This window comes from Anastrepha obliqua, chromosome 1 (genome assembly GCF_027943255.1).
Source record: "Anastrepha obliqua isolate idAnaObli1 chromosome 1, idAnaObli1_1.0, whole genome shotgun sequence".
Lineage (NCBI taxonomy): Eukaryota > Metazoa > Arthropoda > Insecta > Diptera > Tephritidae > Anastrepha > Anastrepha obliqua.
Window position 1 is genome coordinate 80,407,835 of NC_072892.1, and position 13,413 is coordinate 80,421,247.

At 35.0% G+C, this 13,413-nt stretch overlaps 1 protein-coding gene across 1 annotated transcript; it reads left to right on the top strand.

The window, feature by feature from the left end:
- Positions 1-9,502: 9,502 nt before the first annotated feature.
- Positions 9,503-10,270, top strand: LOC129245239 (larval cuticle protein A2B-like). Its single transcript, XM_054883286.1, has 2 exons — positions 9,503-9,571; positions 9,664-10,270. The coding sequence occupies exons 1-2, from the start codon at positions 9,560-9,562 to the stop codon at positions 10,258-10,260; spliced, it is 609 nt and encodes a 202-aa protein (XP_054739261.1). The 5' UTR covers positions 9,503-9,559; the 3' UTR covers positions 10,261-10,270.
- Positions 10,271-13,413: the final 3,143 nt, after the last annotated feature.

Sequence of the window (13,413 nt, forward strand, 5' to 3'; positions counted from 1 at the left end):
AATGTGTCTTGAAAAAGTCAATCGATGATGGTGCCTCTTAGTGTTGTTGACTTATTAACGTCTGATGCACAATCAAAATTGAGCATATCTTTCATGAATTTGATAACTGTTTCGTAATTTTTCACGTTTGTGTAAATGTAACTTGATCAATTCCATTCCTATTCCATTTACCAAACAAAGAAAATTAAAGTTTTCTTTTGAAAAATGCAACCATCCTATCAGTATTTTCTAATGACGTTGTCACGTTAAACTATCGTCAGCAAACCGATTTTACAGAAAACCTCGTTTTTGTTTTGTTTTTGAAAAAATATAAATATTTAGCGAAAAGTTATATAGTGACATTAAAAAATACCCTTCACTTAAAAAACTGCAAAACCACTACTGTCACGTAGGAAATCATATATAAAGATCCTTTTCACTTTTTATATTACGATTCTTACGTTAGCCTAGCCTTGAAATGATAAGCCGTTGCTGTTTAGTTTCACCAAGAGTTCATTAACTACTAAGCTCCGAATTAGTGGTGCTAGTTGCTCCGAGCTAGTTGATATCTCTACCTTTCTCGTACTAAGCATATGGTTATACGTAGTTTTATAGGCCTTTCAATTTTAAGTACAAGTTTGAAGTGGTTTAAAATTCTCTTTTTTCGTATTTTTTTCCTTGACGTGAATATACTACATAAAAAAGTAGTGCATTCGTGCATGTCGAAATCTTTTATTAATTATGGTAAATCTTTAAATTATGAGCGTATATGATTTTTATTAAAGAATGAACAATATTTTTATATAAAATTTATGGAAATTATGAAAAACAAAAAGTAGGCAAAAATGGTCAAAAGATTAGGATTATAATATATTATTTCACCCATAAGTATATTTTTGTATTAATACAATTTCAGATATATTACATAAAGTAGTTTATTTAAAGATTTCACCAAGCAACCGCATACGTCTTTCGTCGAGGGCACTCTATCACAGAAGCAACTATTTCACGAGTTACAGTCAGCCATGATTACGAAAAGCTAGATTTTCTCTAAAAACTGATAACGTTCGCTCGTGAAAAAACGTGTCATGAAAAATATCACGTATTTTGCCCAACTTTAAAGTACTGACCAGTAGCCGCTGCTTAAATTTAGGCGTTATAATTATTTAGTTTTACTTTGAATCGAAGGGCAACTCGTCCCCTTAGTATTAAAATAGCCTATAAATTTTGTGATGTTTTGAGAAAATGAATTTCAAACTTTTTGTCGATAGTAGCTCTCACTCAAATCTCGTTATGTCTGTAAATATTTATTATTTTTGGACTGACGTTTTGACCCACTTTGTGGAACTAGAATTTGACAAAATTTTGATCACATATAAAATCGACAATGGAGAATCCAAAAATTCAATAAAAAAATAATAGCCTATGAGCACATAGGCTATTGTTATACTAAGGGGACGAACTAGAGAATATCAGTACATATTATATATTTAGATATGACGAGCGTCGAAGATTTATACTACAATAATTTAATATATTCCCTGTTATATAATGTGTGAAATGTCTTATATATGACAACAGATTATTTATTCATCAATTAAAGTACAACTCAAATATATTACTAATATAATATCAAAATTAATACATGGTACGGTACAATACGGTGAGGGTGAGTTAGAAAATATGTATACATTTTTACAAAATTGGTTGGACTGGCTTTTAATATAACGTATAAACGGTCCATTTCGCATAAAATTCGTCTTGTGATAAGGTGAATGGAACATTTTGCTGAGTTTAAGGTTACAAGTAGGACATTAAAAAAAATTAGCTCTAGTAAGAAGCGGTATTTGATATGATTCGAGATTATATCCCTTATAAACATTATGGACCAAATTTATCTTCGCATTTCTAATGTTGGCAATGCTCACAAAAGGGCATCTACTTTTTTATGAAGGAAAAATACAAGGCTAAGGAAGGGAGTTAACGGCAAACCTAATGAAACGTTTCTGAACATTTTCAATTCTTAAATATGAACCCACATAGAATGGATCCCAAATGATGCTGCAATATTCGAGGTTTGATCTAACAAAAAAAACTTACAAATTCTTCAGCATAGAAAGATTTTGGAACTCCTTTGAACTCCTTACTACAAAACCGAGCATAGACTTAGGCAATCATAAAGCCTACATGTTTAGAAAACGAGATTTTGTCATTTATCATTTCATAAATTTTTGTTATGGTGGTAGTGCCAAACTTGTAATCGAATTCAAAATCTGAACTTTGCGTATGAAGGACAAGAGCTAGCGTTAAGAGGTAAGGAGTTATCACCATAACAAGATTTCAATGTTGCAAAGTCCTCTTGAAGACCCATGTAGTCAGTTAGGTCCTATATACAACTATAAATAATCTGCATACATCAGACAAGGCGATGTCAAGAAAATGTCATGAATATCGTTGTCAAAGATTGAAAACAGTAATAGCCCAAGATGGTAACAGCCTTAAGGTTCTCCTGAGGTAACTTTGATGACGTCCGATTGTAACGGGTGATCAATCATGAGGTGCTTTTTTCAATAGTTAAAAAAAAACAAAAATGTAAATTATGTTCAAAACCTTTATTTATCATTTGAAAGGACATTCTTTGACATTTACTTTTTGAATATGATTTCATTCAAATGTTGGCCGCAACTACGCTTAAGGTGGTCCATTCTGAAGGTCCAATTTTCAATCACTCGTTCGAGCATGGTGTCATGGTATGTATGTCATGGTATGTCGTGAATAACACGCGTAATGTTGGCTTCCAGAGCTACAATCGTAGCTGGTTTATCAGCATAGACCTTGGACTTCACGAATCCCCAAAGAAAAAAGTCCAAAGGTGTGATATCACAAGATCTTGGTGGCCAACTCACAGGTCCTAAACGTGAAATCAGCTGCTCTCCGAAATGACTTCTCAATAAAGTCATTGTTTCACGAGCTGTATGGCAAGTGGCTCCGTCTTGTTGAAACCAAATGTGGTAGAGATAATTAGATTCAATTTCAGGTAGCAAAAAGTCCGATATCATGGTACGGTAGCGAGCACCATTCACAGTTACGTTGCGGCCATCATAATTTTTGAAAAAATATGAACCGATGATTCCACCAGCCCATAAACCACACCAGACCGTTGTTTTCTCTGGGTGTAAAGGTAGCTCTTGAACCTGTTCTGGCTGCTCTTCATCCCAAATACGGCAATTTTGCTTATTGACGTAACCATTGAGCCAGAAATGCGCCTCATCGCTGAACAAAATTTTGCTCGAAAACAGCGGATCTTCTTCAATCTTTTCAAGAGCCCAATCAGCAAAACGGTGACGTGCAGGAAGGTCATTTGGCTTTAGTTCTTGTACGAGCTGTATTTTGTATGCTTTTAAATGAAGATCCTTCCGTAAAATTGACCAAGTTGTACCATACGACAGTCCAAGTTGCTAAGAACGGTGCCGAATCGATTCATCGCGGTTTTCACGTACACTCTCTGCTACTGCCGCTATATTCTCAATGCTTCTTGCTGGACGTGGTCTATTCGGTCGAGAATTATCCACCAATGAATATTCGGATTCAAATTTGTTGATGGTATGTCGAATAGTGTTTAAGGCAGGCCGATTATGTTGACCATAATGCGGTCTAAGCGCACGAAAAACATTTGTCACAGAACGCTGATTTTCATAATACAGTTGAACAATTTGTAGACGTTGTTGCGATGTGAGTCTTTCCATGATGAAATGCCAAACGCTGTTCAACAAATCCACGATGACAGTTTGCCACAACTCGCGCGCGATCTGTAAAAGAAACGCAAATGAAAAAAACTCCTCTTAATTGATCACCCGATATATTGTTGATACGAACGAATTGATCGTGGCATCGTCTAGCGTTAGAGCAAATGCAACTCCAAGATCGTTATGGAAACTGGTAAATGAAATTTAAAAAAGTTTAGTTCAAATTGATAACGTTTTTTTTTATTAAAGAATCGGCAGTCTTTTTTGCATCGGGAGGTCAATTGCAACTCCATTCTCCCGCAGTCCACGGAACTCCTCCGCTCATTATAATGAGAATCATTTTCAAAATTCGAAGAACCAGAACATATTTTCCGTAAAAAATCTTTGTTTCGTTTTTTCTCGATTTAATTTTCATGTCAATTCGGTTTCATGATGCTTCGTTTCCTTTTTACCTTGCTCTTCTTATTTAGCGCACTTCACAGGGTTGTAGGATAATCTGACACAAATTTCTTGCCAATTAAGTATTTATTGCTACTTAATAATTTAAAACTTTTTATAAGAAATTTGGTTACAATTAAGGCTTAAATTGCCAATTAGGTGTCTGTTTTAACATACGAGAATGTAGTCTTATACGCAATGTGATAAATCGACATGAGCTCCATACTCCTAGTACCGATAAATCATTTTTCTATTTTATCCTGCTCTCTGACGTCGCTCGGCAAAAGATATAAAAATGCAAAAACAAAATAATACCTACAAATCTTCTGTTTAGCTAGAGCTATTGACAATTGTAAATCTTTACTTTTATTTTGTTTAACTGTTGCTTAAACTGCTGTAAAATCCGAGATCTAAAAAGCGCATTCGTTTATTTCAATTTTCATTGCAATGGCAAATGTAACTTAGTGACATTAAATATTGAAATTGTGTTTTATTTCATATAAAAAATTCCGAGGTCTCATTAGATGGAGAAACTTCGTAGAACCGCCAAAAACCAAATTTAAAAAAACAAGATAATTTTGAGCTACTCCAAACTTGCTCTTTATTATTCCAAAAGAGAGTTAACTAAATATTCATAAAAACAGTTATTAAATTAAAATGAGAAGCAAACAATTTGTCAATACTTCTCAATAAGCATCTGCGTTATATTTATAAAACACATATATGTATGTATATTAGGCCGGGTCGATTTGTGGGGAGGCAAAAAAATCGCCCATTGCTCTGTGAAAATCATATTCTAGGGATCAAAATAAGAAACTTTGCCGAAGGAACCATACCCCTAAAACGAATTATGATGTCCCTCAATTTCGGTCGAACTTTTTAGTTTCTTTTCTATAACTCACTTAAATTAATTTTTTCATTTACATATGTTCTGACTAAATAAATTTTTAAAGAGAAAAAATAAATATGTATTATTATAAATAAATAAAAATAAAGAAAAAACATAGCCATTTAGCTGATTTTTTCATGTAAAGGCCAAAAATTCTGATATTTTGAAATGGGGGACATCAGAATTCGTTTTAGAGGTATGGTTCCTTCGGCAAAGTTTCTTATTTTGATCCCTAGAATACGATTTTCACAGAGCAATGAGCGATTTTTAAATCGACCCGTCCTAAAGTACATATTATATATATTAGAAATTATTCCAAGATATTGGTTTTGTTTTTTTTTTTCATTGAAAATTTTAAAATAATAATTGTATTCATCTAAGTGTGTGAAAGCCATCTAAACCTTTTAAATCGCATTTATAAAGGGTGATCAATCTAGAGGTATCGGATTTTAAATAGAAATATAACAATGAAAATTCAAATTGATTGTGTAGACATTTATTTTTTTAAAGAGAATCCCTTTCAAATGTTGGGGCAACTGCGTCATAATTCGACCACCGATTTTGAATGACTCCCTGGAGGACTTTACATGAACGACAAATAAAAGTCCAAAGTCGTGATATCAAACGATCTTGGAGACCTACCCACTGATCCAAGACGAGAGATAAATTTCACGGGTTGTATGGCAAGTAGCACCGTTTCGTTGGAACCAAATGTTGTGGAGATCACGGGTTTCAATTTCCGGCATCAAAAAGTCGTTTTTCACGGCGCGATAGTGTTCGCCATCCTCTGTTACTTATACAAGTACATTGGCGCCAGCCTCGTTTTTTGAAGAAATACGGTCTGATGATTCCTCCAGTCCAGAGGCCGCACCCAATGGTTTTTTTCAATTGATCTAATGGCTATTCTTGAATGGCTTCGGGTTTGTTTTTCAGCCCAAATACGGAAATTTTACTTATCGGCGTAGCCATTAAGCCAAAAATGGGCCTCATCGCGGTACACCTTAAATTGGCCTGAGCGAGCGATAAAAACTTTTCACAGAGCAGCGATTTTCGTTATAGATACAATTGAACAATTTGTAAACGCTGTTGAGGCGTAAGTCTTTCTATGATGAAATGTCAATGAATACTGAAAAAAGTTATGTATTTAGTTTGGCGATAGTCACGCGTGATTTGTCAAAAAACCCTATTGGAAAAAGTACTCCCAATCTGATCGTCCTTTACAAATGAATTGGTATTCGCAATAGAAGGAAATTATTAGAAATTTAGCATTCAGCAAAAATATTACTTTAAAAACGCTCTAATTGAAGATTATTAAAAACTTTAAACCTCGTTTAATAAATAACAGTTTCCACCAAACGCTCTATGTTTTTGGAATCTTATATTAAAACTTAGATATATGTGTATATTTCCATTCTTAAAACTAATTTCGATTTAGGTGCAATGTGCAAAAATACAATAAAAATGGTGCTTATTTTTGAGTGCCCAGATTTCAGTGTCCTCTCCTGTACATGGACTTACGTTAATAATTATTAGTTTGTGGTTACCAGTCGACAGGGTTCGGGTTTAAAATCCGCAGTATGTTTTCTAGTAGCGGTTGCCCATTGACAGTAAATGACAAACCTCCGAGTATTTTGCAGCCATTAAAATTAAAAAAAACGTTATACGAGTACCGTTAGCGGGTGCTGTTCAATTTGTGAAACTATTTCAAAGGGTGTTTCTCGAAAATACAAGTGAATTGCTTGACTTTTAGCAACTATGATAATTATGGACACTATTTCCGCACACTAAAAATAAATTTATATTTATACGATTGAATGAATCCTTATTTGAGCATTTGACAATAATAAATCGTTATTCGTAATACTAATACAAAATTATAAAGTTGTATTGAGCATTCCTCAAAATCATGTCTTCAAGACAATCGATCAAAGTTCATAAGTTGAAATAAATTTTTAAATTAATAAGTAGCCGACTCCAAATACTCACTAAAACAAGCTATACAATTTCAGTGGCAAGTTGTTCGCGATTAGATGGGGACATTAGCATTTGCAGAGCTACACACAACACAATAGCTGGTATGAATAGTAAAACTCGCATTATTAGTCTTAATCTTCCAGAAAATGGATAAATTACTGTAGAATTTTTTTCTGTAAGAGGAATGTTAATAGTTTGCTGATGCCTACATGGAGCTCTCATAACAAATGATGCTTGATCCCCTCTATGGCAGGATAATCTTTCCTACCAATGTCGAGGACATTTTCATCGACTGCTATAAGTTTTGGTATTCTGCCACCAGCGGCATCAGTGCCAACTGTGTCTTAAAATAACAATAGATTAGCTAAAACGAAGGGTGTAAAACGAATTTTCCAAAACTTAACTTACCAAGGTTGCATGGTTAATATTCAACCAAAATGTGTGGAGAATTCTTGAATTATTTTTGTGTTGTTTTTTTTCTAGAAGAGATTCTTAGTTATCGTTTCGGAAAATGCTCCAAACGAAATATAATTTTTTGAAGGAATTCACCAAAAAATATAATTTGCAACGAGGCAGATTGCAGCTTGTAAAAAATAGACTCACACCACAAATTGGAGGAAGAGCTCGACCACACATTCAGGATGATTTATATTAGCATTAAATCTATTTGTTACGGCATTTTTCATAAATTTTTGTTTAGAATTATTTCGTCCAGCATACGAGGTGTGTTCAAAGAGTACCGCGAATTTTGAATTTTCGCGGGTTACGTATATTCGAATTTCGATTTTTTTGTGGTGATATGTTGGTACTCATGTCTCTCACTAATACCGGCGAGATCGGCCACTTTGAATGTTCAGTTAATTGTTGACAGCTGCTTTGCTTGCAGGTGTTTCGGCTCGTCTTCAATTTTTACCTATTCAAACAGATGGATCAAAGAACCTGTATCAAATTTTGTGTGAAAAACGAAATTAAAGCGTGGGTGCATTCCGAATGTTAACTGTGTCATACGGAGAAGCTACTTTGGACCAAAGCAACGTTTATCGGTGGTACAAAATGTTCTCAGAAGACCGAGAAGATGTGAACGATGAAAAGCGTGCCGGACGCCCAAGCACTTCAACAACAGACGAAAAAATTGAAGAAGTGAAGAAAATTCGTACTAAAACTGCTCAATTTCGACCAAAAGCAGCATCACATGAACATTGCTAATGAGATGTTGGACTCTGTCTGCGACGACCCAAATTTACTCCAGAGGGTCATAACTGGTGACGAATCGTGGGTTTATGGTTATGACGTGGAAACCAAAGCTCAATCATCTCAATGGAAGCTGCCGCACGAACCAAGACTGAAAAAAGCGCGCCAATTTTTGTCGAATGTAAACGTTTTGCTTACCGTTTTCTTCGATTGCAGGGGCGTTGTGCGTCATGAGTTCTTGCCACAGGGTAAAACGGTCAATAAGGAATATTACCTGCAAGTTATGCGCAATTCACGCTCAGCAATCCGCCAGAAACGCCCAGATTTGTGGAAGAACAAAAATTGGCTCTTGCATCACGATAACGCCCCTGCTCACACATCGGTGCTTGTGCACGACTTTTTGGCCAAAAACAACACACTAATGATGCCACAGCCACCGTATTCCCCATATCTGGCCCCCTGTGACTTTTTTTGTTCCCGAAACTAAAAAGGCCCATGAAAGGACAACGCTACGCTACGATGACAAGGTAAAGACGGCATTGAAGGAGGAGCTGAACAAGGTAAAAAAAAAGTATTTTTTGAAATGCTTAGAAGATTGGAAAGAACTTTGGCACAAGTGCGTAATATCTCATGGGGATTACTTTGAAGGGAAAAAATAGATATTAATGAATAAATAAATAATTTTTGAAAAAACACAAAAATCCCAATACTTTTTGAACACACCTCGTATGTACTGCTATACGGTAATATATGCTCTTACCTGTCTTATCTCAAGATATTAAAAACGATTTTCAATTCCAATATACCTATTGGTCGGACTCTTCCCGAATTCCATGAGATCTCGAATTCCATGTCGTTAGATTTTACAAGATTTACTAAAAAATAATTGATTGATTAAAGTTTTTAGAGTTTTCCAGTTAAACTGAAAAGACCACTCTTGAACCCACGCGCAGAAGTACACACACAGCAACATGTGGCTGTGGTTATTAAATCCAATATGTGGTATGTGGCCTTACTTTTTTCACGGTAACAGTTCACTTTCATAAATGCTTTGATGTTAACTCAAGTCAACTTTTACATACAAAAATCGCACCAGTTTGTTAGTGTTTAGCCAATGAGCCGGCCCGTAAAAAACATTCATGCGTACATATATCCACATATATTCACACACACACATCAATTAAATAGGATTTGGACAAAAGAAATGACCAACCATTAACTCAACAGGTGCACAGTATAAAAAAGGTTCGCTGACGGATATTTGGTATCATTCACTTCTTGCTATCGTAGCGACAAAGAACCCAGTCTTTAGTTACGAAACTATTCAACACATATCCGAAATATGGCATTCAAGGTAAATTTCAAACTCGCAATGGTATAATATAACATTCTCCAATTGCTTGTCAGTACTTATAGTAATGAACCTAATTTGTTTTTTCTCTACAGTTTGTATTCGCACTCGCTTTCGTCGCTGTTGCCAGCGCTGGATACGCACCCATTGCGCCGGTTTACCACGCAGCACCAGCCTCTGTTGCATACCATGCCGCACCTGTTGCCGTCGCTCAAAAGGTTGTGGTCAAATCGGAGGAATACGATCCTCATCCACAATACAAATTCTCGTATGGCGTTGACGACAAACTGACTGGTGATTCCAAGAGCCAAGTGGAGGAACGTGATGGTGATGTAGTTCGTGGTGAATACTCGCTCATCGATGCTGATGGATACAAACGTACCGTCCAATATACTTCGGATTCAGTGAATGGTTTCAATGCTGTCGTAAATCGTGAACCACTTGTGAAGGCTGTTGCTGTCGCTCCAGTTGTAAAAACTGTGGCCCCAGTTGCTCACTATGCCGCTCCAGTTGCTCACTACGCCGCTCCAGTTGTTCACCATGCCGCTCCAGCTGTGGTGAAGACTGTTGCCCCAGTTGCTCACTATGCCGCTCCTGTAGCTCACTACAGTGCTCCAGTTGCTCATTACTCTGCTCCAGCCGCACATTACACATCGTATGCCGCACCAGCCGTATTAAAGTACCACCATTAAAAACTAGAACCATTATGAATATTTATCTAAATGAATGAACGATTGTATGAAATAGTTTAGTTGATGTTATTCTTATTTATGTGTTACGAATATATTTTGAAATTAAAGCAGAAGCGGAATTGAACACATGTATTTTTATTTTTATTTGCATTAAATCTAGGACCCTAAGATTCAGTTAAAGTACACAATATTTTTTTCTGGAGTAAGCTATTTTAAGCTATTTAATTCAAACAGCAATCCTCGAAAGACATCAGTCAGTTTTTCTGAAATTTGTTTCATATATAAAGCCGGATGCGTGTACCAGTGGTTGTCACTTACCAATACCCGACTAGAAATACTAGTTGTCAACTAGAATACTTCCAATTCACTTTTCAGGTACGGCAGTTCGTGTTGTATCTTTTTACATGTTAGCAAGTCATATTTTTAACACTTTGACGCCCTACGAAATGTCAATTGTCCGCTCATGCATCAGCTAATACCAGTTCATATTAGCCGAAAAAAAAAAATCTAATTCAATCTATTTCTAAAATAACTAGTTGTAGACCAGTTTAGATAACAACATCTTTTCAATTCCATTCGAATACAGTATATAAAAAAAACATATGTATATTCAATTCCATTCCAACGTTTTCTAATATTCTCTTTCATATTGAAAGTATATACGGAATTCGTTTTTTCGTAAAATTAAATGAAACTTCTTTCAATTATAGTAATTCGTTCAACATTCAAAAATTGGTTCATTATAAGTAAACCCTAAAAGAATCAAATCGAATTCCTCAAAAAAAAAAACTAATAAAGAAATAAAATGTAAGGTATTAACTTACATAAATAAAATTAATTTTAACATAAAATAAGTTAATTTTATGTGTCCGGCTGCTGCGAGAATTTTTCAGCGAGTACCCAGGAGTTTTCGTAGAAAAATTTGGTTTTGTTAAAAGTAAGTAATATTACATTATTATGTAAAAATGAGTGGGATATATATATGTATTTCTCTTTCCGCTTTATACTGCGCTTGTGTAGCAATATTAAACATCTTTATCTCTAATCTTACTGACTTGTGAGCGAGGCCACATAAGGTAAATAAATTTCATTCAGACAAATATTAATTAGTTGATGCCTTTATTTGATAGACTTGGATATAATGTTTTTCAAATGGGTGTATTAATGAAAATCCACTTATATAGTAAATACATAATCCTCTAGTCATCGCGCATTGGAATTTCCATAGATAAGTTTTAAACTTTGTTATATGGTATAAAAAAATCAACTGAGGTGTGGACCAATTAATAATTTTACTATTGATATTATTCTAGTCAATGGCGAACTAGTATGATTTCTCTTATTTAATACCAGTATCTGGTATTTGGATTTTCCCTGCAGGGTATTCACAGGAAAGCATGCAATCAGAAAAACGTTGCTCGGATTTAATTATGAATATCGTTTTGGGAAGTCAACTATTTTCGGCTGTAGTCCAGTCATCTGGTAGTTTGACCTGGAGAGTTTTGCGGGAGTTTTGAAACTGGATAATTTGTATTCTATATAATATATAATTATAATTTTCGAATTTCAACTTTACCACCTCGTATCTGTGACGCTAGCGCCGCCATATTGAAAAATTTTTTTTTTACAATATCTCTATTCCGACGCATTTTATGAGAAAAACATATGTATACAAAATTAAACTAGAGATAATTTCCTACATTTTATGTTATTACGATTTTTTTATAAAATCGATAGTTTTTGGCGTACGAGCGCCACAAAGTAATATTCACCTACATAAACTGTAAACTCTGCTGTTATTTCATCAGGTCTTTGAAAAAAAATGTTGGGTGCGAGGATCTCAGTGGTAGTTGAGGTGGCGTCACATCACTTCCTCTACGCAATGATGCATCGATTAACTTTTCATTGTTGTATCGTTTTCGACATACATCATGAACCACTATCGATTTTATTCCCGCCAAAATTTAACTTTATTGTCATTTCTTTTAACACTTGATTTACGAAAAGTCTCCAATCCTTTTTCCTTCACTTCAATTGTTTCATTTTCTAATAATGGATTATCACAAATAAAACAATTTCTTTCATCAGAAACCATGACTCTAAAAACACAAACTACACTGTAAAACGATAAACGTATACCGATGACTCAGTCTAAACTAGATACTTTTCTTCAGTTCTACCGACAGATGTTTCGTTGAAGGTCGAAAGAGAAAAGGACCCTTCAGCAAAGGCGACACATTACCCTTATACCTGCTTTTCTAAAATCTGCTATAGTAGAAGATTATTGTAGAGAAATATACGAAAAATCGTGGTGGTGTAGATGAATATTACTTTGTAGCGCTCGTGCGCCAAAAACTGTCGATTTTATAAAAAAATCGTAATAACATAAAATGTAGGAAATTATCTCTAGTTTAATTTTGTATACATATGTTTTTCTCATAAAATGCGTCGGAATGGAGATATTGTAAAAAAAAAACATTTTTTCAATATGGCGGCGCTAGCATCGGAGATACGAGGTGACAATGTTGGAATTCGAAAAGAGCATGCCAAAATCTATGAAAATTACCTAGTTTGAAAACTCCCTGAAAACTTTCCAGGTAACTTCCTTTTTCTTACCAAATGACTGGACTACTGTGTATGGATCTAAAAAAGTTTGTGAGCTAGATACTGGTATACACAGAATGTATTTCTACTTATGCAACAATGAATAAACAGAACAGCAGAATAAATTTCAAAGGCCGATGTTAAATGTAAACCACACCTAAACGTCAAGTTTTTTTCTGCATTTTATTTGACATTTTTCAATTTCAGACTAATTCAATTTGAACCATGGAAAGATACATAATCGAGAAACGCCTTAAAGTTATTCAGGCTTATTATGAAAACGGGCGTTCAAATCAAAATGCATATCGCGCACTTCGTGATTTTTTCGGTCAATTTGATCGTCCAAATGTGCGTACAATCGGAAAAATTGTGCAAAAGTTTGATCAAACCGGGTCTGTAGGAGATGTGAAAACACCAGTGCATTCTCGTGCAGCTCGTACTGCAGAAAATATTGCTGCTGTTCGCGAAAGTGTGGTTGAAGAGCCGTCCACCTCAACTCATCGTCGTGCCCAACAATTGCACCTCTCACGCTCGTCGTTGATGGACATT